This window comes from Bos indicus, chromosome 17 (genome assembly GCF_029378745.1).
Source record: "Bos indicus isolate NIAB-ARS_2022 breed Sahiwal x Tharparkar chromosome 17, NIAB-ARS_B.indTharparkar_mat_pri_1.0, whole genome shotgun sequence".
In the NCBI taxonomy this organism is placed as follows: domain Eukaryota; kingdom Metazoa; phylum Chordata; class Mammalia; order Artiodactyla; family Bovidae; genus Bos; species Bos indicus.
The window spans coordinates 29,781,025-29,804,007 of NC_091776.1; the positions used below are offsets into that span (position 1 = coordinate 29,781,025).

The 22,983-nt window shown below is 34.8% G+C and overlaps 1 protein-coding gene across 12 annotated transcripts in view; it reads right to left on the reverse strand.

Annotated features, from left to right (window-relative positions):
• The window catches only part of LARP1B (La ribonucleoprotein 1B), a 139,639-nt gene that overhangs the window by 112,808 nt on the left and 3,848 nt on the right, over positions 1-22,983 (reverse strand). For all 12 annotated transcript variants that reach the window (XR_011561112.1, XR_011561113.1, XM_070769116.1 and 9 more), the window contains exons 2-8: positions 16,143-16,201; positions 15,711-15,770; positions 13,540-13,717; positions 12,213-12,353; positions 7,273-7,416; positions 6,880-7,045; positions 3,044-3,188 (exon numbers count right to left, since the gene is read on the reverse strand). Coding sequence is in view for 10 of the 12 variants with exons in the window: in XM_070769115.1 (XP_070625216.1) it covers positions 3,044-3,188; positions 6,880-7,045; positions 7,273-7,416; positions 12,213-12,353; positions 13,540-13,717; positions 15,711-15,770; positions 16,143-16,201 (893 nt within the window). In the remaining 2 variants the exon portion in view is untranslated. The remainder of the gene's footprint in view (positions 1-3,043; positions 3,189-6,879; positions 7,046-7,272; positions 7,417-12,212; positions 12,354-13,539; positions 13,718-15,710; positions 15,771-16,142; positions 16,202-22,983) is intronic.

The window sequence follows — 22,983 nt, forward strand, 5'->3', positions numbered from 1 at the left end:
TTGAGATGAGAATAGCAAGCACAGTTCTAAGGACTTTATGATTATTATATTAATTACTCCTCTAAGTCCAAATACTCTATGATAGCTTAAGCAATTATTTGTTGTATTTTAACAATGAGAAAACTTTAGCATGTAAGACGTTAAATAACTTGAATACAACTGACTAGATGCAGAGACAGAATCAATTAAATCTAACAAAAAAAGAAGACACAAATAGCTCAGTTTTGGAGCAACAATCAAGAATGCAATAAGCTGGATCAATCACATGATCCAGCAATTCCACTCACTTCTAGGTATATATCCAAAGAAAATGAAAAATATTCAAAGAGATACATGCACTCCCAAATGTACTGCAGCATTATTCACAGTAGCCATGATATGAAGACAACCTAAATGACCTCTAAAAAATGAATGGATAAAAACCATGTGGTATATATACACAATAGAATACTACTCAATCATGAGATAGGAGGATATCCTGCTGTTTCTGACAACATGGATTAATTTTGAACACATTATGGTAAGTGAGATAAAAAAGGCAGAGAAAGACAAACACAAGTATTGTATGATATCACTTATACGTGGAATCTAAAAAAATGAAACTTGTTTAAAAAAAAAAGAAGAAAATGCTTACCAGGAAATGGATGAGGGGATAAGATTGATGTTGTTTAGTACTACTTACTTATAAGTAGTAGTAAATAAGACAGCAATATAATGCACAGTACAATGACTATAGACAACATTGTACTATAACTGTTAAGTGACAATGCTGCAAGAGCATTAAAACACAACATACGTATGTAAATAAGTAAAAAAAAAAAAGAGAGAGAGAGAAAGAAAAAGAATTCAGTATGGTGAAAATGAATGGGAAAGGAGGAAACAGATTCAGTAAGTGTGGCTATGTAGACATTCTCAACCAAGGTAGATATGGGAAATAGATAAAGAATATTTTGCTTCCTTTGATAGCTTTTTCAGAAAGTTAACACTTGAGCATATTCAAATACATATTGGAAAAAGCTGATTAAAAGGAGTATAAATAGAAGGATATAAAAGCAACAGTATATTTTTATTTAGAGCTTAAGGTGTATGCCAGATACTGTCATTACACATTTCATACTTATAACAACCCCATGAAGTATGTATTATAACAATTTCCACTTTACAGAAATCTCAGAACACTGCCTGAAGTGCTTGAAGTCCAGAGCTATGAGGACTACAAAGCCTAATGAAGCCCTATCTTCCTAAAGGAAAAAAAAGACATCTTTCCTACTGTAATAAGTGGTAGGTACATAATGAATGTTAAATGAATACAGACCTATGCTGTTCTAAATCATTATGCTTATGTGTTTCTGTTTCACAACAGTTTTATTTCTTACGATAAATCAGCCACTACGTATCAATAATGCTAACCATAATAGTAATGCAAAAGTTCTTTTAAAAATATCCCTTCCCCACTGCTGTAAGTTTTATAATAGAAGTAGACAGTGATACAAAAATTAAGGACTTAATGGGAATATGAACAGACCAAAAAAGGATGCAATGAATTATAACCAGATTCTTACAGAGGCAGGGAGGAAATCGATAACTTCATTGAAATCTTACAGAGGTAAGGAGGAAATCGATAACTTCACTGAAAATGATTGCAGAGCTAGAGCTTGCTTAGCGATCTGAGCATGCTCAGTCATGTCTGACTCTTTGCGACTATTTTTCAAAAAACCGAGAATACCATGTGCTGATGAGAAGTAAATGGAATTCTCATACAAAATGGTGGCATGCAAAATGGTCAAATCCATTTTGGACAATAGGTTGGCAACTTCCTATAGTTAAACATACACTTACCACAGATTCCAGCAATCACAATCCTCAATATTTAGATCTATGCTTTATTCATAATCTCCAAAAACCAGAAACAATCTATATGTCTATCAACAAGTGAACTGTATGTAGTGCATCCTTACTATGAAATACCAGTCAACAATAAGAACAAACTACTGATACATGAAACAACAAGAATGAATCTCAAAAGCACTATGCTAAGTCAAAGAAATCAGAAACAAAAGGCTACAAACTATTGATGTATAATTTATTTACATGATAGTCTAGAAAAGGCAAAACTAGAGGGACAAAAAAAAAATCAGATCAGTGTCCCAAGGGGCTATGTATGAGGAAAGATTGGCTACACAGGTGGCACAAGTGTGTAAGACTGCCAAAATTCAGAAAACTATATAGCAAAAAGGGCGAATATTATGAATATATGTAGAGAACGGAAAACCAAAAATGCTGAAACCATTCTACAACAAAACAGACAAGAGATTTAATAACAGCTTTGAGAACACAACTGGAATAACTATTTTAAATTAGCCCTCGGTATACAGGAAAATTTCTCAAAATTTTAATGATGAGAATACAAGCTCTTTTACAGCAATCTAAATACTAAAGGACCAAGAATACCCAAGAATGTTTAAGTTTGTTTTGGGGTTCAACCCAACCAAGAAGGGTGGGTTAAAAACAGGTGGAAACATCAGTAATCCTTTGAGGGGTTTCCAAGGTTAAACATTTATTTGGATTTTATAAAATGGCAAAAAAGCCTTGAGATACAGTCTCAAGAGTCTTAGGTTACTGTGCTGTGCTTAGTCACTCAGTTGTGTCCACCTCTGCGACCTTATAGGCTATAGCTCTTCTGTCCATGGAGATTCTCCAAGCAAGAATACTGGAGTGGGTTGCCATGCCCTCCTCCAGAGCATCTTCCCAATCCAGGGATTGAGCCTAGGTCTCCCACATTCTAGGCGGATTGTTTACCATCTGAGCAACCAGAGAAGCCCAAGAATACTGGAGTGGGTAGCCTACCCTTTCTCCAGGGGATCTTCCAAATCCAGGAATTAAACTGGGGTCTCCAGCATTGCAGGCCAATTCTTTACCAGCTCTGCTACCAGGGAAGAATGTTTTTACTTTTTTCTTAAAATTATTTAATAGATTTATTTAGAGCAGTTTTAGGTTCACAGCATAACTGAAAGTACAGACTGTTCTGTATATGAATAATTACCTCCAAAATGAGATTAAGGTTTGTAGTGAGAGCCTGAACACGGTGGAAACCAGCAATCAGGGAAATAGGCAAGAAACCTTGCTCGTCCATCTTTCTCCTAAGAAAGAAATCCCGTTCCAAATTTTCTATACTGAAGTAATACTCACTGAAAAGAAAAAGAAGTAAATATAAATTTCATCAATTTATTCGATTGGAAATTAAAATATCTATTGCTTAAGATATCAACTGCTATAAAACTATTTTGATTTATTGTAACATTATACACATTTACTGTAATATAGGGTAAATATAAATAGCTGTAAAACCCTACTGTTAGTAAATTCTCTTACACAAATAGAAAGAAATTTAGAATACTATCTTCTCAAAAACTAACTTGTACTTAGATCAGCTTTACCTAAGCATAAACAATTAAAGAGTGTTATTCTTTAAAACAGTTAAATAATTAGCTTTCTAATGAGTCAATTAAGTGAAAGTTTCATTTCAAAGCCACATTAACCATATGTAAAATAGCCAACGGGAATTTGCTGTATGGCTCAGGAAACTCAAACTGGGGCTCTGTATCAATCCAGTGGGGTGGGATGGGGCAGGAGACAGGTTCAAAAGGGAGGGGTAATATGTATACCTATAGCTGATTCATGCTGAGGTTTGACAGAAAACAACACAATTCTGTAAAGCAATTATCCTTCAATAAAAAAAATTTTAAAAAAGTCACATTAACTTGCTTCATTTAAACACTAAATAACAAAGTTAAACATGTCAACAGACTGCCTTCCAACTTTTTCCCATCACTGAGAATAATGGTATATTAGAAGCAGTTTTTATTAAGTTTACAGAGTAGATTAGTTTGCTGTGTTTTCTAAGCTGGTAGGGTAATGACATTGTTTAATACGTCCAAAGTCTAGCATACAGCACAATGTTTAGTAACAGCTGAGTGAATATATGGACACAGATGCACACACCCAATTTTATATTTGAATGATTCAAGACCCTCAGCCTCCCCTTTGAGAGGGAGAACTATAAAAGACATTAAAAGTGAACAGAATATAGCTAAATAAAGAACATCTATAACACCATGAAGTATAAACATAGGCAAAAAACTATAGAAGCAAACTTTCACACCTTAATTGTCTCTCTAGGAAAGTAGAGAGGGAGATATAAATGAACAAGCTGTGGGATCGACAAGTTCCAACATACAAAGATAATATGAAGAATACATATTAATAATGGCATTTCAGAAACACTTGTTTAAATTACAGCTTGCATATTTTAAAAAATGAGAACAAGATTCTAGAGAAACAAAACAAGAGGATAAATGGGGGGAAATGTAGAAAAGAATAATACAAAAGAAATATATGATATTAAATGATATGGCTTACAGTTTAACAATCCTACACTATATCCAAATCACAAAGCAAGTTTTCAAAGGGTGGCAACTGGGTGACTAAAGATACCCTTGAAGTATTTAGGTCAAATTCTTAATTTTGAAGAAATAATTACCTATAAATGAAAGCTGGCTTTGAGCTACCTTTCACTGCATGAGAAAAAAATCTCATTTTAGAAATGTAAATACCCAAGTTGTTTTTTTACACTGATATTTTCCAACTATCAAAGTGCAAAGCTCCTTTAGATCAGTGAAATACAACTAACATCTCAGTAGCACTAGGTAAATCATTTACTCTCCTTAAACACTGAAGAAAATTAAGAAAAAAATCTAAGTCTTGAAGAAATGAACATTCTGATTTTCGTTATACCTCAAAAGCCCTTTTCACAGTGCCTGACATGTGGTGCGCACATAATACATATGTTTAAATTTGAAAATTTTCAGACATTAAGACATCTGATTTAACCACGAGTTAAAAATGTTCTTAGACTTAAAACTTCTCTGAACCATTAATTTTTTTAATCTAGTACTCTGAAAAACACAATACCTAAATAAACTCATAAATAACTAGTACTTACAGTATACACTTTTTAAAACTTTTAATGGGCTGCAAACATACTTATATCTGAATGCCAAGAGGCTATCTCCCAATAGTTAATGCACATTTTCAGTTAAAATTATTTTAAGAACTCAAACACCTATGATACAGTTAAGCCTCTTCAAAAATATTTAGCATAATATCCCACAAGTACAAGAAGCTTTTCAGGAACTTCTCAAAGAGAAAAATCTAAACACTAATGAGTGAATAAGCCTGTATATGTATGAGAAACCTTAAAGACACAAAGTCAAAAAGCATGACTCCTCAAATCTAGATGTGCACTAATCAGAGAATGATAACAGTAAACAGCCATTCTAAACTTGGCGCTCTAGTACCTGCCAAAAACTCTGCTGCTAAACAATGACAAGAAAAGAAGCCATGCCCAGTGCTGTGTCTGACATTTTGTCCACTGTCCTAGGGGACATTATCATGTCCTACACCTTGAAGCTCTGGATTCTACACTGCATGGTCAGAAATTTTGTCAACACTGAAGTAGCTGTTCTCCTCCCTCACCTGTATGAGCACATTGGAAGGCCAGTTATCCTGACATGGAGTTGCCTGTCCACTGTCAGGTCTCAGAAGGGACCTGGTAGCAAGAGTTACCAAAACAAACAAATGAACAAACAAAAAGGAATAATAATTTGAAGTTGATAGCCACATGCCAGGCACTTTCTGCCCATAAAAAGGCCCTTTTCTTCAGTGTTTTCATCAACTGTAACAAAAGAAGCAAGAAAAAAATAAACAAGTTGCTTCATATTGTAACCCAATCAAATCCATCATGATGGAATCCGAGGAAGATGGCTGGCTGATGCTGATGCAAAAATTATTTTCTAGTAATGGGCCAAGGTTCATTTTCTTTTTTAAAATAAAAGTAGATATTTTTAAACTGCTATGTCCTTTCAAAAACAGCCTTTCCCTTCCCTTTATAAGAATTTAAAAAAAGAAGTTGAAATTTTAGCAAATTAGATATGCAAATATCTATATTAATATGCAAATCACTATATAAACATGCAAAACATCCTACACAATACTAATACACAGAGGGTTATTTTTTTCTTGCTTAAAGATAATAGAACAAGCAATATTCTCCTAACATCAACTTCAATATTCAGAAAGCAACTATTATAAAAAGTCTGAACTAAAAAAGATTAGTCTCCTTTTAATATGTGTCACAGAGAACTTAAAAGTTAAAAAACAATCAGAATTCTGAAATCAATTGTGAAGAAAGTCAGAAGACAGCAACCATTTTTTGCCGTTTATGTTCATCTGCAAATTTTAATATAAACATTTATTTGCAAATTAGCTAAATTTCACTTGTTCAATTTTAAATATACACACTCGTTTTCCTCAGTGGCTCAGATGGTTAAGAGTCTGTCTGCAATGCAGGAGACCCAGGTTCGATCCCTGGGTTAGGAAAATCCCCTAGAGAAGGTAACAACAATCCACTCCAATATTCTTGCCTGGAGAAGCCCACGGACAGAGAAGCTTGGCGGGCAATAGTCCGTGGAATCACAAAGAGTCAGACACGACGGAGCAACTAACAGTTTCACTTTTTAAATTCTTATATTTAATCATTCATATTATGCTTTTTTCACTAATATCCTTGTAAGCAGAGAAATACCTCAGTAGAGAAAGCAGGAGTCATATAAACAACAACATGAACCAATATAAATTTTCTAAAATACTCTCTATACTTTGCTAACATTTCCTAGAAATAAAATATAAAATACTATTAAAATCCTCTAATTTTACTAATAAACAGCTTAGAAAAATGTGTTATATTCATTATCAATGATGTTAAAGTTTGACATTATAACAGATTTTCCTACCCCATCTGTTCAGCCTCTGATGACTTACATTTGGCGCTTAATATACTCTTTGAGCAATGCTTCTTCCACAGGATACACCTGAACGCCTGTACCATCGTCATAGTAATACATCATACTGGCATTAAGCTCTGTTTGAAATGCTTGATCAGTGCTTTCATCATGTTCTTGATAACCATATGAATAATCAAAGTTCACTTGAAGTAGTAAAGAAAGAAAAATGATCACAGATTGAAAAAAAACAAAGAACAGTTACTATAAAGAAAAATCCAAAGTGAAGTTTCTCAAGGGCTAACAAATACAAAACCATCTTTATTATCAGACAAAAATCAGTTGAAACACTATACGGTATAGTGGGAAAAACAGAGGATCTGTACATTTTTCAATGTTCATCTAAGTTAACAAAACAAAAATCATGTCTTACATCGAGGATTTCCTCTGCCCCGGCCTCTTCCTCGTCCTCGGCCTCGTCCTCGGCCTCTAAAGGAGCCTCGGATATTACCACCCTCACTTCTCACACTGGAAACTTCATCTTGATCATCTCTCTTTTCTCTTTCACGCCTCCAACCTTTTTTAAAATAAAAATATTTTTATACATTCCAATTTGCAACTATGATTAACATCTTACCTTATAAAAATGTGGTAACCACCCCACTCCACTTTGTAATCAGTTATTAGTAACTGGTCATTCTTCAGAAATATAGAAACTGAAGAGATTACATAGGAGTTTGTCAAAATCTCTGGCATAAAAGACATCTTATGTTGTTGCTGTTCAGTCACTAAGTCATGTCTGACTCTTTCCAACCCTATGAACTGCAGCAATCATGGCTTCCATCACTATCTCTGTGAGTTTCCTCAAACTCATGTCCATTGAGTCAGTGACGCCATCCAACCATCTCATCCTCTGATATAATAATTATAATAATAATAGTATCTTATTAGAAGATATTCTAATAAATAAAATAACATGCTACAAAGATAATGAGATCCTTTGCTAAAACTGTACTGTTAAAAATTCAGGAAGTTCCAAGGTAACTGAGTTTTATACTATACAAAACTCCAAAAGAAAAAAAAAAAAGACAACTTGTTTTCACCCTAACAACTTATTTTCATAAATATGATTTTTGAAGGAAACGATATTTCTATTTAAGTAAAAGACTTTTTTCTTTTCTTAAGAAAAAAGGAAATGAAAACAGAAAAACTGAGAGAAGATATCAGAAGCACAATACACGAATTATATCCAGCATACATACAGAACTCACAAATGTATCTCATGCACATGCACATTCTCACACATGCAGTGACTTAGATGGAAAAAAAATCATTAAAAGACTGGAAGGGCAAACAAGGAAATGCAAAGAGACAATAAAAAAAGATGCTCAGTGTCACTGACCTTGAGAAATGCAAGTTAAGACAATCAAAGGGTATTTTCTAATCTGTACCAGTGTGAAAAATATTTTAAGGTCCTATAATATTAAACATTGACCAAGATAGAGAAGATAGAACTTTTGTATAATGCCAGAGTAAAAATAAATACATTTCAATTTTGAAAAACTGAAACAATGAAATAAATGTAAAGATGTGTATACCCTAGAGACCAGGGTTTCTCACCCAGGGCATTATTGACATTTTTGAATCAGATAACTTTTTAGTGTGGAGGCTGTCCTGGGTACTGCAGGATGTCTTTGTGTTATCCTTAGTTTCTACTCACTAAATACCAGTAGCAAGATTTATAATTTTATATAAGTCATATTTTGTGGACAATTGAGTAAATATAACTATTAACTAGATTTTAGATGATATAAGGGAATTAGTGTTGATTTTCTTGGATGCTGCATTTTCTTGGGACATCAGTGCTCAAGTGTCACAATATCTGCAAGTTACTTTCAGATGATTCAGCAGATGAATTAAAGATAGCCAAATTACTAAATCTAGATGGTGATTAGACAGGTATTTGCTGTACAATGCTTTCATAGGACAACATGCCTTAAAAATTATTAGACTCAGTAGAAGGTGCTTCCCTGGTGGATCAGTAAAAAATGCACTGGCCAATGCAGGGGACACAGGTTTGACCCCCAGTTCGGTATAAGTTTCTGCATGCTGTGGAGCAGCTAAGCCTATGCACCACCACTACTGAGCCTGCGCTCTAGAGCCCATGATTCACATCAAGAGAAGTCACTGCAATGAGAAGCCCATGTGCCACAACTATAGAGAACTACTCCCCCACCACAACTAAAGTAAACTCACACAACCAAGATTCAGCACAGTCGAAATTAAATAAAATATTTTAAAAATAAAAAACAAAATACAAAGACTTCAATAGAAAACTATAAAACCAAATGCTCAGGGAATTCCCTGGTGGTCCAGTGGTTAGGCCTCTGCACTTTCACTGCCAAGGGCACAGGTTCAGTCTCTGGTCAGTGAACTAAGATCATGTTGTGTGGTGCACCAAATATATGTATGTATGTATGTGTGTGTGTATCTGTTTAAGTATATATATATGTGTGTGTCTATATATACATACACACATTTACCATACCACCTAGCAATCCCCTCCTAGATGTTTACAGGAAATACAGACATATGCCCACAGAAAAGCTTGTATACAAATGTTGATGGCAGCATTAGTCATAACAGCCAAAAACTAGAAACATGCCAAATATCCATGAACAGATGAATGGATAAAGGAGTATATCCATTCAACAGAAAACTGTTATGCAATAAAGAGGTAGAAATTACTGATATATGGAATAATACTGATGAATGTGAAAATCATTATGCTGAGCAAAAAAATACAAGAGGATATAATTTATATGGTCACTGACCTAGAGCCAGACATCCTGGAATGTGAAGTCAAGTGGGCCTTAGAAAGCATCACTACGAACAAAGCTAGTGGAGGTGATAGAATTCCAGTTGAGCTATTCCAAATCCTGAAAGATGATGCTGTGAAAGTGTTGCACTCAATATGCCAGCAAATTTGGAAAACTCAGCAGTGGCCACAGGACTGGAAAAGGTCCATTTTCATTCCAATTCCAAAGAAAGGCAATGCCAAAGAATGCTCAAACTACCACACAATTGCACTCATCTCACACACTGGTAAAGTAATGCTCAAAATTCTCCAAGCCAGGCTTCAGCAATATGTGAACCGTGAACTTCCTGATGTTCAAGCTGGTTTTAGAAAAGGCAGAGGAACCAGAGATCAAATTGCCAACATCTGCTGCATCATGGAAAAAGCAAGAGAGTTCCAGAAAAACATCTATTTCTGCTTTATTGACTATGCCAAAGCCTTTGACTGTGCGGATCACAATAAACTGTGGAAAATTCTGAAAGAGATGGGAATACCAGACCACCTGATCTGCCTCTTGAGAAATTTGTATGCAGGTCAGGAAGCAACAGTTAGAACTGGACATGGAACAAAAGACTGGTTCCAAATAGGAAAAGGAGTACGTCAAGGCTGTATATTGTCACCCTGCTTATTTAACTTATATGCAGAGTACATCATGAGAAATGCTGGACTGGAAGAAGCACAGGCTGGAATCAAGATTGCCGGGAGAAATATCAATAACCTCAGATACGCAGATGACACCACCCTTATGGCAGAAAGTGAAGAGGAACTCAAAAGCCTCTTGATGAAAGTGAAAGAGGAGAGTGAAAAGTTGGCTTTAAGCTCAACATTCAGAAAATGAAGATCATGGCATCCAGTCCCATCACTTCATGGGAACTAGATGGGGAAACAGTGGAAACAGTGTCAGACTTTATTTTTCTGGGCTCCAAAATCACTGCAGATGGTGACTGCAGCCATGAAATTAAAAGACACTTACTCCTTGGAAGGAAAGTTATGACCAACCTAGATAGCATATTCAAAAGCAGAGACATTACTTTGCCAACAAAGGTCCATCTAGTCGAGGCTATGGTTTTTCCTGTGGTCATGTATGGATGTGAGAGTTGGACTGTGAAGAAGGCTGAGTGCAGAAAAATTGATGCTTTTGAACTGTGGTGTTGGAGAAGACTCTTGAGAGTCCCTTGGACTGCAAGGAGATCCAACCAGTCCATTCTGAAGATCAGCCCTGGGATTTCTTTGGAAGGAATGATGCTAAAGCTGAAACTCCAGTACTTTGGCCACCTCATGCGAGGAGTTGACTCATTGGAAAAGACTCTGATGCTGGGAGGGTTTGGGGGCAGAAGGATGAGAGGACGACAGAGGATGAGATGGCTGGATGGCATCACTGACTCGATGGACATGAGTCTGAGTGAACTCTGGCAGTTGGTGATGAATAGCGAGGCCTGGAGTGCTGCAATTCATGGGGTCGCAGAGTCTGACATGACTGAGCGACTGATCTGATCTGATAGTTGAATTTATTATGAAAAGGTAAATAAAATCTGACAGAAAGTAAACTTGTGTTTAGGGACTTGACAGTAATTTCAGTGTAGTTTCTTTGATTATTAGCTCAGTAAAGTTGACTTTTTAAAGGATCCAGAAACATACATAAGAGGCTCCCAAGAGCCAACTCTGAGACAATTTGAGCATTAAAATAAACAATCATGGTAATGATTTCAACCGCTGAAAATATAAGATGACTTTAATCCATACCAATAATAACAGGGAGTTGTTCCTTACAGTGGAATGCCAATAAGGAATGCTGCACTAGCTAAATTAGCATTTGTAGCCATCACGGTTAATACCTCAGTCATGTAAGAATAAAAATCATCAGTGGAAACTAAAGCTCATATGAAAAGTCTGATGAAAAAAATGGGTATTCTCAAAGTCTCTGACCTCAAATCACATGTTAATCACCAAGCGAAGAAAGAGTATCTTTATCATAAGGAAACCTGGATTACCTCATCTTAATCAAGTGCTGCTCAAAGTTAGTATCACCAATTATAGGATACACCAATATTATATGTATTTTCAAGTTACACACTTGAAAGAAAATCATTTAACCTTTGCAGGATTCTTGCCAAAAACTCATAACCCAATCATGAGGAAACATCAGAAAACCCAAAGTGAGGTACGGCACAGACACATAACTGTCCTATGTCCTTCAGAAAAAGATCATCATGAAAAGACAAAAGTAGAAGAACTATCTCAAACTAATAGAGATGAAAGAGAAGACAAGTAAAAGCAATGTGTGATCACAGGTTAGATTCTGCGAAAGACAGAAAAACTGCAAAGGGCATTATTGAGAAATTCTGTCTGTGGACAGACAGACTGTGTTACTGTTCTTATGATATATACTCTTTAACTCTGAATAAGAGGCACAATATCTGCAACTTACTCTCAAATACTTTATATTGTATACATGGTTATTACAATAATGAGCATTAAGGCTAAATTAGTCATTTTTCTCTTAAAATGTTACTTACTTCGTGTGTCATTTCTCCTATTGTTATGTGATGATTTATTTGCTTCAGGTTGACATCTTGAGCTATTCCGGGACCCTGGTCTTTCTTGACTCTCTGGTCTTACATCTTCTAAGTGGAGTGGTACCCATCTGTGCTTATTAGCTTGAAGAAAACAAAATAAAATCATTTAAGGACAATGTACAATTTTCATTAAAGCTTTGCAATTGTGAAAGGACTCTAAATTTTAATTAAATAAATGAAAACTGCAACGTTTCTAAAGCTCAAATTAAAAGACAATAATAGAATATAACTGGAATTCTTTTGCTTTTAAGTGAAATGCACACTCTTCAATTTAATTCTGACAAAGAAGTTATAAAAAATATTAAGTATACACACTACTTTCATCTAATACTTGATACTTAGGCTTTAGAACAGGGTACACCTGATAATTGTTTTAATATTGATTCAAAACACTTTTAGTTTAAAATAACTGCCTCAAATTTTAGTTTATCCAGCATAACTACTAATGAGCTTTTTCAAAATGAAGTTTAACTGCAAATCTAACTGCATTTGATAAATCTTTGTATTTTCCTAATTTCTTCAGAGATAAAAGCAATTTGACATTACTTGTTGACTAAATGATAGTGTAATTAATAGCTATAGTACAATGAAATCTTTACCTATTCATGGATTGCACAGTTAAGGTTTCAAAATGTTCAGATTTCTGCCCAATACAATTTTCGACTAAAAGAAAAAGATTTATGGGCAAAGGGAAAACTACCAAATTAATTAAGAGAATATTACTGTATTAATTTCCTACAAATATGGCAAACTATGGACAGATAAGGAAAAGGGAATACGAAAGAATCTAAAAGTTCTCTAAAGTCTATACTCTAAATTCTAATGAGTATCAATGAGATTCTTTGGGGATAAATAAGCCCTCGTTTTAGGCTTCCCTGGTGATAAAGAATCCACCTGCCAGTGTAGGAGACACAAGAGATGAAGGTTTGATACCTGGGTTGGGAACATTACCTGAGTTGAGAAGTAAATGGCAACCCACTCTAGTATTCTTGCCTGGGAAATCTCATGGACAGAGGAGCCTGGTATGCTACATTCCATGGGGTCACAAAAGAGTCAGACACAACTTAGTGACTAACAACGACAAACTCCTTGTTTTAAAGATAAACGTGCGCTCTGTGTGTGTGTGTGTGTGCTCAGTCACTCAGTTGCGAAGAAATCCAAACTACTCACTGGTGACTACCAGCAATCAACTGATTAAATACGATTCTTCATTACTACAGCTCTCTTTAAATACTTAAAATCAAAATGAAGGTATAAACAAACCAACCTCTTTTTCGTTGATTACTTAACTGAGCCTCATCCTCACTGACATTTTCACCAGGACCATCTAATTTTGTTTCCCGGTTTTCTTTGCTTTCATTGTTAACACTTCTCTTTTCAACCTTGTCTTCTCTTTCTTTTCTATTTTGTGGCTTCTTATTGCCTTGACTGATGACACTCTGACACTGCAAAAGGTTTTACAGAGTTAAATTTTCATGAACATTTTGTCTAACACATTCCCAAATTTGTGGTAATACCTTACCTACATATCGTAAAACAAATGACAACTCTTACAAAAATAAAAAACTACAAAAGACACTGTTAAGAGAAAAGTCAAGTGAAAGACAAGGAGAAAATAGTTACTAAGTATCTGATAAAAGGACTTGTATCCAAGATATATAATGAACTCTAAAATGCAGCAACAAGGAAACAAAAAGTGGGCAAGGGTTAAACAGACGTTTCATCAAAAAGATATACCGACTGCAAATATACATGAAAATGTACTTGACATCAACAGAAAAGTGCAAAGTAAAACTACAATGTGATACCATCAAACACCTTCTAAACTGATTAAAATTAAGACTGACCATGTCAAGTATTAGTGAGAATATAGAGCAATTAGAATTCTCATACACTGCTGGTGGAATAAAAAGTTTAGTAATTTAACATTTTAAATAGCTACCATAAAATCCACGTATTCTACTCCCAAGAAAAATAAAAGCATATATCCATGCAAATTTTGTACACAAATGTTTATGTAGTAGCTTTATTCCTAACAGTCAAAAAACTGGCATCAACACAAATGTTCACCAGTAGGTGAATGGACAGCATTATATCTATCAATTGACTACTACCCAGTAAATAAAAACAAACTACTCATATATATAACATAAATAAATCTCAAAATAATTAAGCTAAATGAAAGCCAGGGGCAAAAAAAAAGTACATGCTGTATAACTCCACCTATATAAAACTGTAGTAAATGCATTGTATATCAACTATACTCCAATAAAAAATTTTTTTTAAACTGGAGAAAGGGCAAATTAACTAAGTACAACTTATCAGTGGTTGGGATAATGGCGTGGTGAGGGACATGACAGAGAAGAGTTACAAATCAAGTTCATTACCCTGTTTGTGGAGAAAGTTTCACAGGTCAAAGTATATCAGACTGTACCCTTCATATACAGTTTATTATGTTGTTTATTCATTAAGTTGTTTCATATATATTAAACTATACTCCCATATTACTGCACAAAATACAAATAACAAAATGTACAGTGTCAAATGAAACCATGGAACCAGATGACTATATATACTACTTCTTTAAAAAGAAAATCCTTTTTATTTTTTATTATTATTTTTTTATTTGACTATGGCTCCAACACGTGGGATCTTAGTTCTCCAACCAGGGACTGAACCCATGCCCCCTCCAGTGGAAGCATGGTCTTAACACCTGGACAGCTAGGGAAGTCCCTAAAAAGCCTTTTGACAGACTATTTCAGAATATCTTTTTAGAGCTTCTTTCATAGTTAAATTAGAAATCCATTTACTAAGACTTCCCTGGTGGTCCAGTGGTTAAGAATCACCTGCCAATGCCGAGGGCATGGGTTTAATTCCTGGTCCAAGAAGATTCCTCAAGCCCGGGGTCAACTAAGCCTGTGCACCACAACTGCTGTGCCTATGCTCTACCCCTGCTCACCATAACTAGAGAAAGCCCAAGAGCAGCACAAAAACCCAGCAGAGTCATAAATAAATAAAGCAAACATAAAAATCTAAAACTGTTTTTAAAAATCCATATATTGAACATCTTTTGATATGTTATACATATATATATGTATGTGTATATAAAGACTTAAGACTTCAACACATTGAAAAAATTTTACTCAAATGTATATAAAATAAATTTTGAAATACAAAATGGGCTTCAATTAGACATTACTTTAAAAAATAATCTATTTGTAGGCATAACATGAAGTTGACATCACAGTACCCCACCTTTCCAAATATATGGTCCTGAGAATACAACCAGATGAAGGCAATGGGATGAAAGAAATCAAAGTATTTGAAAAATGGGTACTTTATCAATGTGATTCTCTAAATTTGAAGTAAAATAAAGTTTGCATGTGAAATGAGAATACTTTCCCTTTATTTAAAAAAAGGTTTTAAAAGAATACTCACTTCAGTGTTCACTAATTCACTTGGTGTTGGCCAATTTGCCATATCACTGAAATCACTAGCCTAAGAAGTAATAAAAGAAATGTTATACAAATTAGGAATTTTTTAAATAGAAAAAGATTTTTCTAAAAGTAAATGTAACTTTTAAAATCATCTACATTCATTTATATGTAGGCATTTGCCAAATTAATCCAAAACTTTCTCCAAACAACAGAACCCAGAAAGAATGCTTTGGTCTTATAATCCAACTTCTGGCACGATTAACAACTTTGACTAAACTGATAGATGCAGCATAACATATACACATGGAGATCTGGAAAAGGCTACAATTCTCTAGTATATTAATATCAAACATCAATGACAGAAGAGAAAAATACACAGTAATCTGAGGAGTTCCTTTCAGAATAGTCAAAAATTATTTATTGTCAAATATACCTTATTGGATTTCTTTGTCTTGAGTTTTCCTGCTTTTATAATTTGAGGGGAACTGAGCTCTAAAAAAAAAAAAAAAATACAAAGAACTGTTTTTTACAGCCGTATCACTTAAAATATTTGACAAAGTAACAATTAAAGCAATTTCAGTAAGTCAACGTAGTCATTATTTTCAACAAAATGCAAAGTTCTAAGACTCAAATTCCTAACAAGAAATCAACCACATTTCAAACATGGACTGAAAGTGGTCTACAGTGTTCAAATAAAGAAGAAAATATTAACAGCTTACTGAACTGACAGACCAGTCCTTTCACTAACAGGTGTAACATGGAAAAATTAGAAATATAACACATTTTTGTAAAGTTGGCGAATCAATTCCCAATGGGATTTATATATATTTATATATATATATATATGTGTGTGTGTGTGTGTGTATATATATTACGTGTGTGTGTGTGTGTATATATATATATATTAAACAGCAACAACATATATATATATAACATATATATATAACATATATATATATATATAACATATATATATATATGTTGTTGCTGTTTAATTGCTAAGTAGTGTCTGACTCTTTGCAACCCCATGGGCTGTAGCCCTCCAGGCTCCTTTGTCCATGTAGTTTCCGAGGCAAGGAAATGGGTTACCATTTCCTTCTCCAGGGGATCTTCCCAACCCAGGGATCAAACCCATATCTACTGCATTGGCAGGTGGATTCCTTACCACTGAGCCACCAGGGAAGCCATATATTATATATATAATACATGTAATATTTAAATATATAATATATAAATATATTTGTATATATAAATATATTCACATACATCAAGAAGCATCCAGAAAATAAGTCAGAAGACTTCAATTTGTCTTTGGAAAAACGAAAATAGCTTATCTCTAGAATCAAGCCATAAAAAATAAAACAGACGTCTGTAAAAGCATGTGTAAGACTATCACAGTATCATCACCTGTCCCTATCTTGAATAAGAAGACAATGATGGATAACAATAGTCTCCAAATGAAGCTTTAAAATGTCTTTTTATCTAGCACGATGATTATCTAGTTAAACATGCCCTAAAGTAAATATTAAAGTCGAATAAACAGAAAACACAATAATTTAGTAAACAACGAATCCCATAAATCATGGCAATGACTAATTCAGAGTAAAATAAAATGATTTTTGAGTTAAAACCAGAAAAATTCAAATAAGATATTATGAAAGGAAGCTGGATGAAGGATGACGACATCCCCAGGGATGGGCACACAAGGAATGTGAAAACTGTAGAAATTCTATTCCTAAAGCAGATAGTGAGTACATGCCTATTTGCTCTACACTTCCTTATACTTTAGGGACACAAGTAAATGTGTAAGTAAACGTCAGTTGCTCCGTCATGTCCCCCTCTTTGTAACCCCATAGGCTGTAGCTCGCCAGGCTCCTCTGTCCATGGAATTCTCCAAGCAAGGGTAGCCATTCCCTTCTCCAGGGAATCTTCCCAACCCAGGGATCAAACCTGGGTCTCCTGCACTGCAGGCTGATTCTTTAACATCTGAGCCACCAGGGAAGCATATTGTGTAGTCAGTCACTAAGTCATGTTCGACTGTTTGCGACCATGGACTGCAGCCAATCAGGCTCCTCTGTTCATGGGATATTCCCAGGCAAGAATACTGGAGTTTGTTGTCATTGGGGAGCTTTCCAACCCAGGGATCCAAGCGGCATACCCTACATTGGCAGGAGGATTCTTTACCGTTGAACCACAAGACTATTATTAACCTAATGAGCAATTCACTATCAGGTCCAACTATCCTATTTCAACAATTTCCCACCACAATTATGAACTCAAAATTTTTCAGTAGCAACCATAATACAGTTTCATTTTTAATATGACTACTTAGCACTGTTTTGAAAACCCTGACAATTTTCAGCTTATCAATTATTTCATAACAAAATTCACAATTGTGCTTCCATTTATAAATAAATCCCCCTTCTCCAACTTGCTTCACCACTTCTTAAAAAGTCTACAGAAACTACTACAGGGAAATGTATACATGCATATAAATATGCATAGGGATAAATACTTCATTAAGAAAAATGAGATGCAGAAAAAAATATGATAGACGGGTAGGACAAAAAGGGAGGCAGGAAAAAAATCTAATCTAACAAAAACAGTATTTGTCCAAATATTATCTGGAATTTGACTAAGGTATGTTCTATAAATAGCACATATATTTTATGAAAGTTACACAGTATCAAACATTTGAAAGACTTTTCCCTTAGCCAAATAAAAACACATCCCAAAATATTGCTAAGTCAAGTAAATTATTGCCTGGTGGTTACAAAACACAGCCTTACACAAACTATTTGATGTAATGGGAAGTAGTTAGGCATAGGCCACAAAAGTGAGTTTTATTACAATCAAGAAGACATTAATAATCACAAAATTAAGGTCAGAAATTTAAAAATTATTCTGACCACATAAACTTTTAAACTTCAGTATTAAATGACAAGTAAGTTATTTACAAACAAAAATATTCGAATGTAAGTTAATAATCTTTTTGATTTAAAAATCAACATGGTGCCATACCCTACACAGACACTGATTATAACCTCTGGCTAAAAGAAGCTGGGAAGGTAACCCAATACTGTAAATCAACTATACTTCAATTAAAAAAAAAAAAAAGTTGGAGGTAACTCCCTGGCACACAGTTCTCTAACTGCCAGAGGCCTGAGTTCAAACCATGATTTGGGAACAAAAGATTCCACAAGCCATGCAGGGCAGCCAGGAAGGTAGAATCTTGGATCTTTATTTCGTCACACATTTAAAAATAAAAGGGAAAGAGATTTTTACTTCAACCAATTCTTTTGTTTAAATTTTAATCTCTCAACTCCTCAGGTAATACATGGGAAAATTGATCGCATTTAATTCTGTGGCCTCTATAATTCTGACATTTTATTGATAAGAGTATCTTTAAGTACACACTGTAATTTGGATATTTCTAGTTTACCAATATGGTAATTTATTTTCATCAAAAGATATTTGACAAATTATGCTGGCTACTGTGGTTGGATACTCCGGGATAAGAAAGAAGGATTTCTTAATACTGGTTACCAAGTGGCACTTTTAGTTAATTTACTTTTTTAAAAGGAAGACTGTCCTAGAACATTCCTGTTCCCAAGTCCCAATTGTTTCCACAGAAACAATGTTTCCTGATTAATGAGTTTAGGAAAAGAACTGACTTGCAAAGCCAGCACCTTTCCCCTCTTTCCTTTGGGAGCTAGCTGTCCACAAAAAGTAAGCATTCTGGTCTGCTCCTTCATGCTATTAACCACACAGGGTAGACTACCCAACAGAGGCAGAAAGGGAACACGCAGTTGTGCAACGCCAACTGTGAATACATTTGTCTAATTCCAAATTCAACATAAGGAAGTCCTTTGTGCTGCTCTCTTAGACCACCTCATCAACCTACTCTTTTTTTAGTTAAAAGAATGACATAAGCTTTAAAAAAACAAATCTGAATAAAAGATAAATATGATTCAAAAACGAAATAGCAGTAGCCAAACACGAAATGGCACTAAGAAATTTAAGTGAAGACAATTTTCACCTATTGTGCTGACAAAAAAGAAAATGCCAAGCGTTGAGAAGCCTGTATAAATGGACATTTCTCTCATGCTGTTGGAATGAATATGAAGTAGTAGACTCTTTCAAGGGTAATCTGTCATTTAAAATGTATATACTATTTTTGGAATGTCCTGCCAATCCAGTGGTTAGGATTCTGCTCTCACTGCCAAGGGCCTGGGTTCAATCTCTGGTGGGAGAACTAAATAAAACCCCCAAGCCACGTGGCAAAAAAAGTACTACTACTACTAATATATATATATCCTTTTAAAAGATAACCAACAAGGACCTACTGTATAGCACTGGGAACTGTACTCAATGTTCTATGACAACCTATATGAAAAAATAATCTGAAAAAGAATGAATATACATTCTGAATCACTCTGAGGTACACCTAAAACTAACACAACATTGTAAATCAACTGGAATCCAATAAAGTTTTTAAAAATTAAATAAAATGCATATACATTTTAAGGAAAAAATTCCATTTCTCAGAAATTATCTGAGAATCAAGACAAGATACAAAGATGTCTGTATAAAATTTTCACTGTAGGGATTTCTGGCGGGCTAGTGGTTAAGATTCCATGCTTTCACTGCAGGGAACATGGGTTCAACTGGACACTCTGGACACTAAGATCCTATTTGCCGAGCAGCACAGCCAAAAAACTATGTTCATTGTAGCAGATAAAGGGCTTCCTAGGTGGCTCAGTGGTGAAGAATCTGGCTGCCAATGCAGGAGACACAGGAAACACGGGTTTGATCCCTGGGTTGGAAGATCCACCAGACTTCATTAAAACAAATAACCTCTAGGAAGTTCCCTAGATAACTGTATTTAAATAAATAACCTCTAGGGAGGTCCCTGGTAGCTTAATGGTTAGGATTCGTGGCTTTCACTGCCATGACTGTTCTAGAAAACTGCTCCAGAGATCCCACAAGCTGTGTGGCATAGCCAAAAAATAAATATATAACTCCTATATTCAACAATATAGTAGTTATATTATTGGTACTGCTGCTGCTGCTGCCAAGTCACTTCAGTCGTGTCCAACTCTGTGCGACCCCATAGACAGCAGCCCACCAGGCTCCCCCATCCCTGGGATTCTCCAGTCAAGAACACTGGAGTGGATTGCCATTTCCTTCCCCAATGCATGAAAGTGAAAAGTGAAAGTGAAGTTGCTCAGTCGTGTCCGACCTCAGCGACCCCATGGACTGCAGCCTTCCAGGCTCCTCCATCCATGGGATTTTATTGGTACATTTATAAAAAATAATGCAAAACTTAAGAAATAAGACAAATGTGTATGTATTAATATACCAGATTCTACATATAATTTTATACACACATATAGAACAGGCAAAACAAGACCAAGAAAATATTTTCATTTTCCCATGTTCCAAACAAAATGGAGGAAGCTGTTCTTCCAGTATGTCATTAGGTAAAAATCTAAGACTAAAAAAGAAAGCCAACCTAAAAACTTAGAAATATAGAAACTTTAATTTTAAAAAATTTTCAGACAGATGAAGCCTAAGAAATTTAAGCTCCAATGTATATATACACACACTCACGTTTATATGTGTATATACATATATATATATGTATATATATCCAACATACATACACACATATATACATACACATAAACAACTACGTGATCTTCATATATCCATTTTTCAATCACTGGTGAGCCAAAATGCAACTTTGAGTATTACTGCAATATCTTAATCTATAAGGAAACAATTCCTGATAAGAAAACAACTCATTTGAAAAGCTTGGATAGTGAGAATAAAAAAATGCAACATTATAGGTGATTTTACTCTAATTTTCATGACCATAATCTTTAGCAAAGTTTTAATTAAGAAAAGGCATTGACAGTTATCAATCATTAATCACATGGTTTTATTATATTTAAGGGAGAAATGTCATCAAATGCCATTTTATTACAGTAAATGAGTGCCTTAAAAAAATATGTAAAAAAGCCTACTTAACTTCTCAGACTCTAAAATTGAGACTATCAATCTGTAGTCACTTTAGAGAACAACCTGTCAACAAATACACTGTGACCTAACAATTCCATGTAGCTATCCTAGAGTAAATCAGACAGTATATAAGAGAAATGCATAAAGATGTTTGAAACAACCAGGATGTTGATTAATGGGTAAATGGCTAAACTGACTACATCAGTTATATTTATAGACCACTTCTCTGCAGTTTTTTAAAGTTTAGACTAAAAAGCATCAACTTTATCACAAGAAAAAATTTTTATAAAAAGTATGTAGATGGTAGTTAACTAAACATATGGTGATCATTTTGCAATGTTGTTGTTTAGTTGCTAATTCGTGTCCAACTCTTTTGCAACCCCATGGACTGTATGTAGCCTGACAGGAAGCTCTGTCCATGGGATTTTCCAGGCAAGAATACTGCAGTGGGTTGCCATTTCCTTCTCCAGGGGATCTTCCCTACCCAGAGATCAAACCTGTGCCTCTGAAGTCTCCTGCATTGGAGCCAGGTTCTTTACCACTAGCACCATCTGGATTTTCTTGACCCAGGGATCGAACCCGCATCTCCTGCATTGGCAGGTGGATTCTCTACCACTAAGCCACCAGGGAAGTCCACAATATGCATATGCAAATCTGAATCACACACCTGAAACTAGTGTTAATATAATTTAAAAACTCACTGTAAAGAAAAATAAAAGGATCAGGCAAAATTTTAAATTGAGAATAGTCTAAATACACATACAAAACACTGTATTTAGAAATAATTTCACAGAAAGGTCTGAAAGGATATTCAATAAACTGGTAACATGACTATTCTTCTTTTTGAAGGGAACAGCAAATTTGTGTTTATAAAAACATATTTATGTATAATTTATATAACAAGTAAAACATTATTAGATTTACAGTAAGCTTATTTGAGGTTTCTGGGAAACACACTTGGAGAAAAGGTTGATGGGGGTCAAGAAGACTAAAGATGAAAAAGAAAAAAATAATTTTTTGTATTGTGACCCAACCACTCAGCATGAAGGGTAGTTCCCCAACCAGGGACTGAACCAGGCCCTCTGCAGTGAAAGAGCCAAATCCTAACCACTAGGTCACCAGGCAAGTCCCCAAATCAATATTTTTGTGAGTAAAAATTAAATTTAGAAAGCTGATTTTTAATATGCAAAATATAACCATGGGTACAAGGTAAGTGACTCATAAATCCCATACTGTGACTTTAGTAAAGG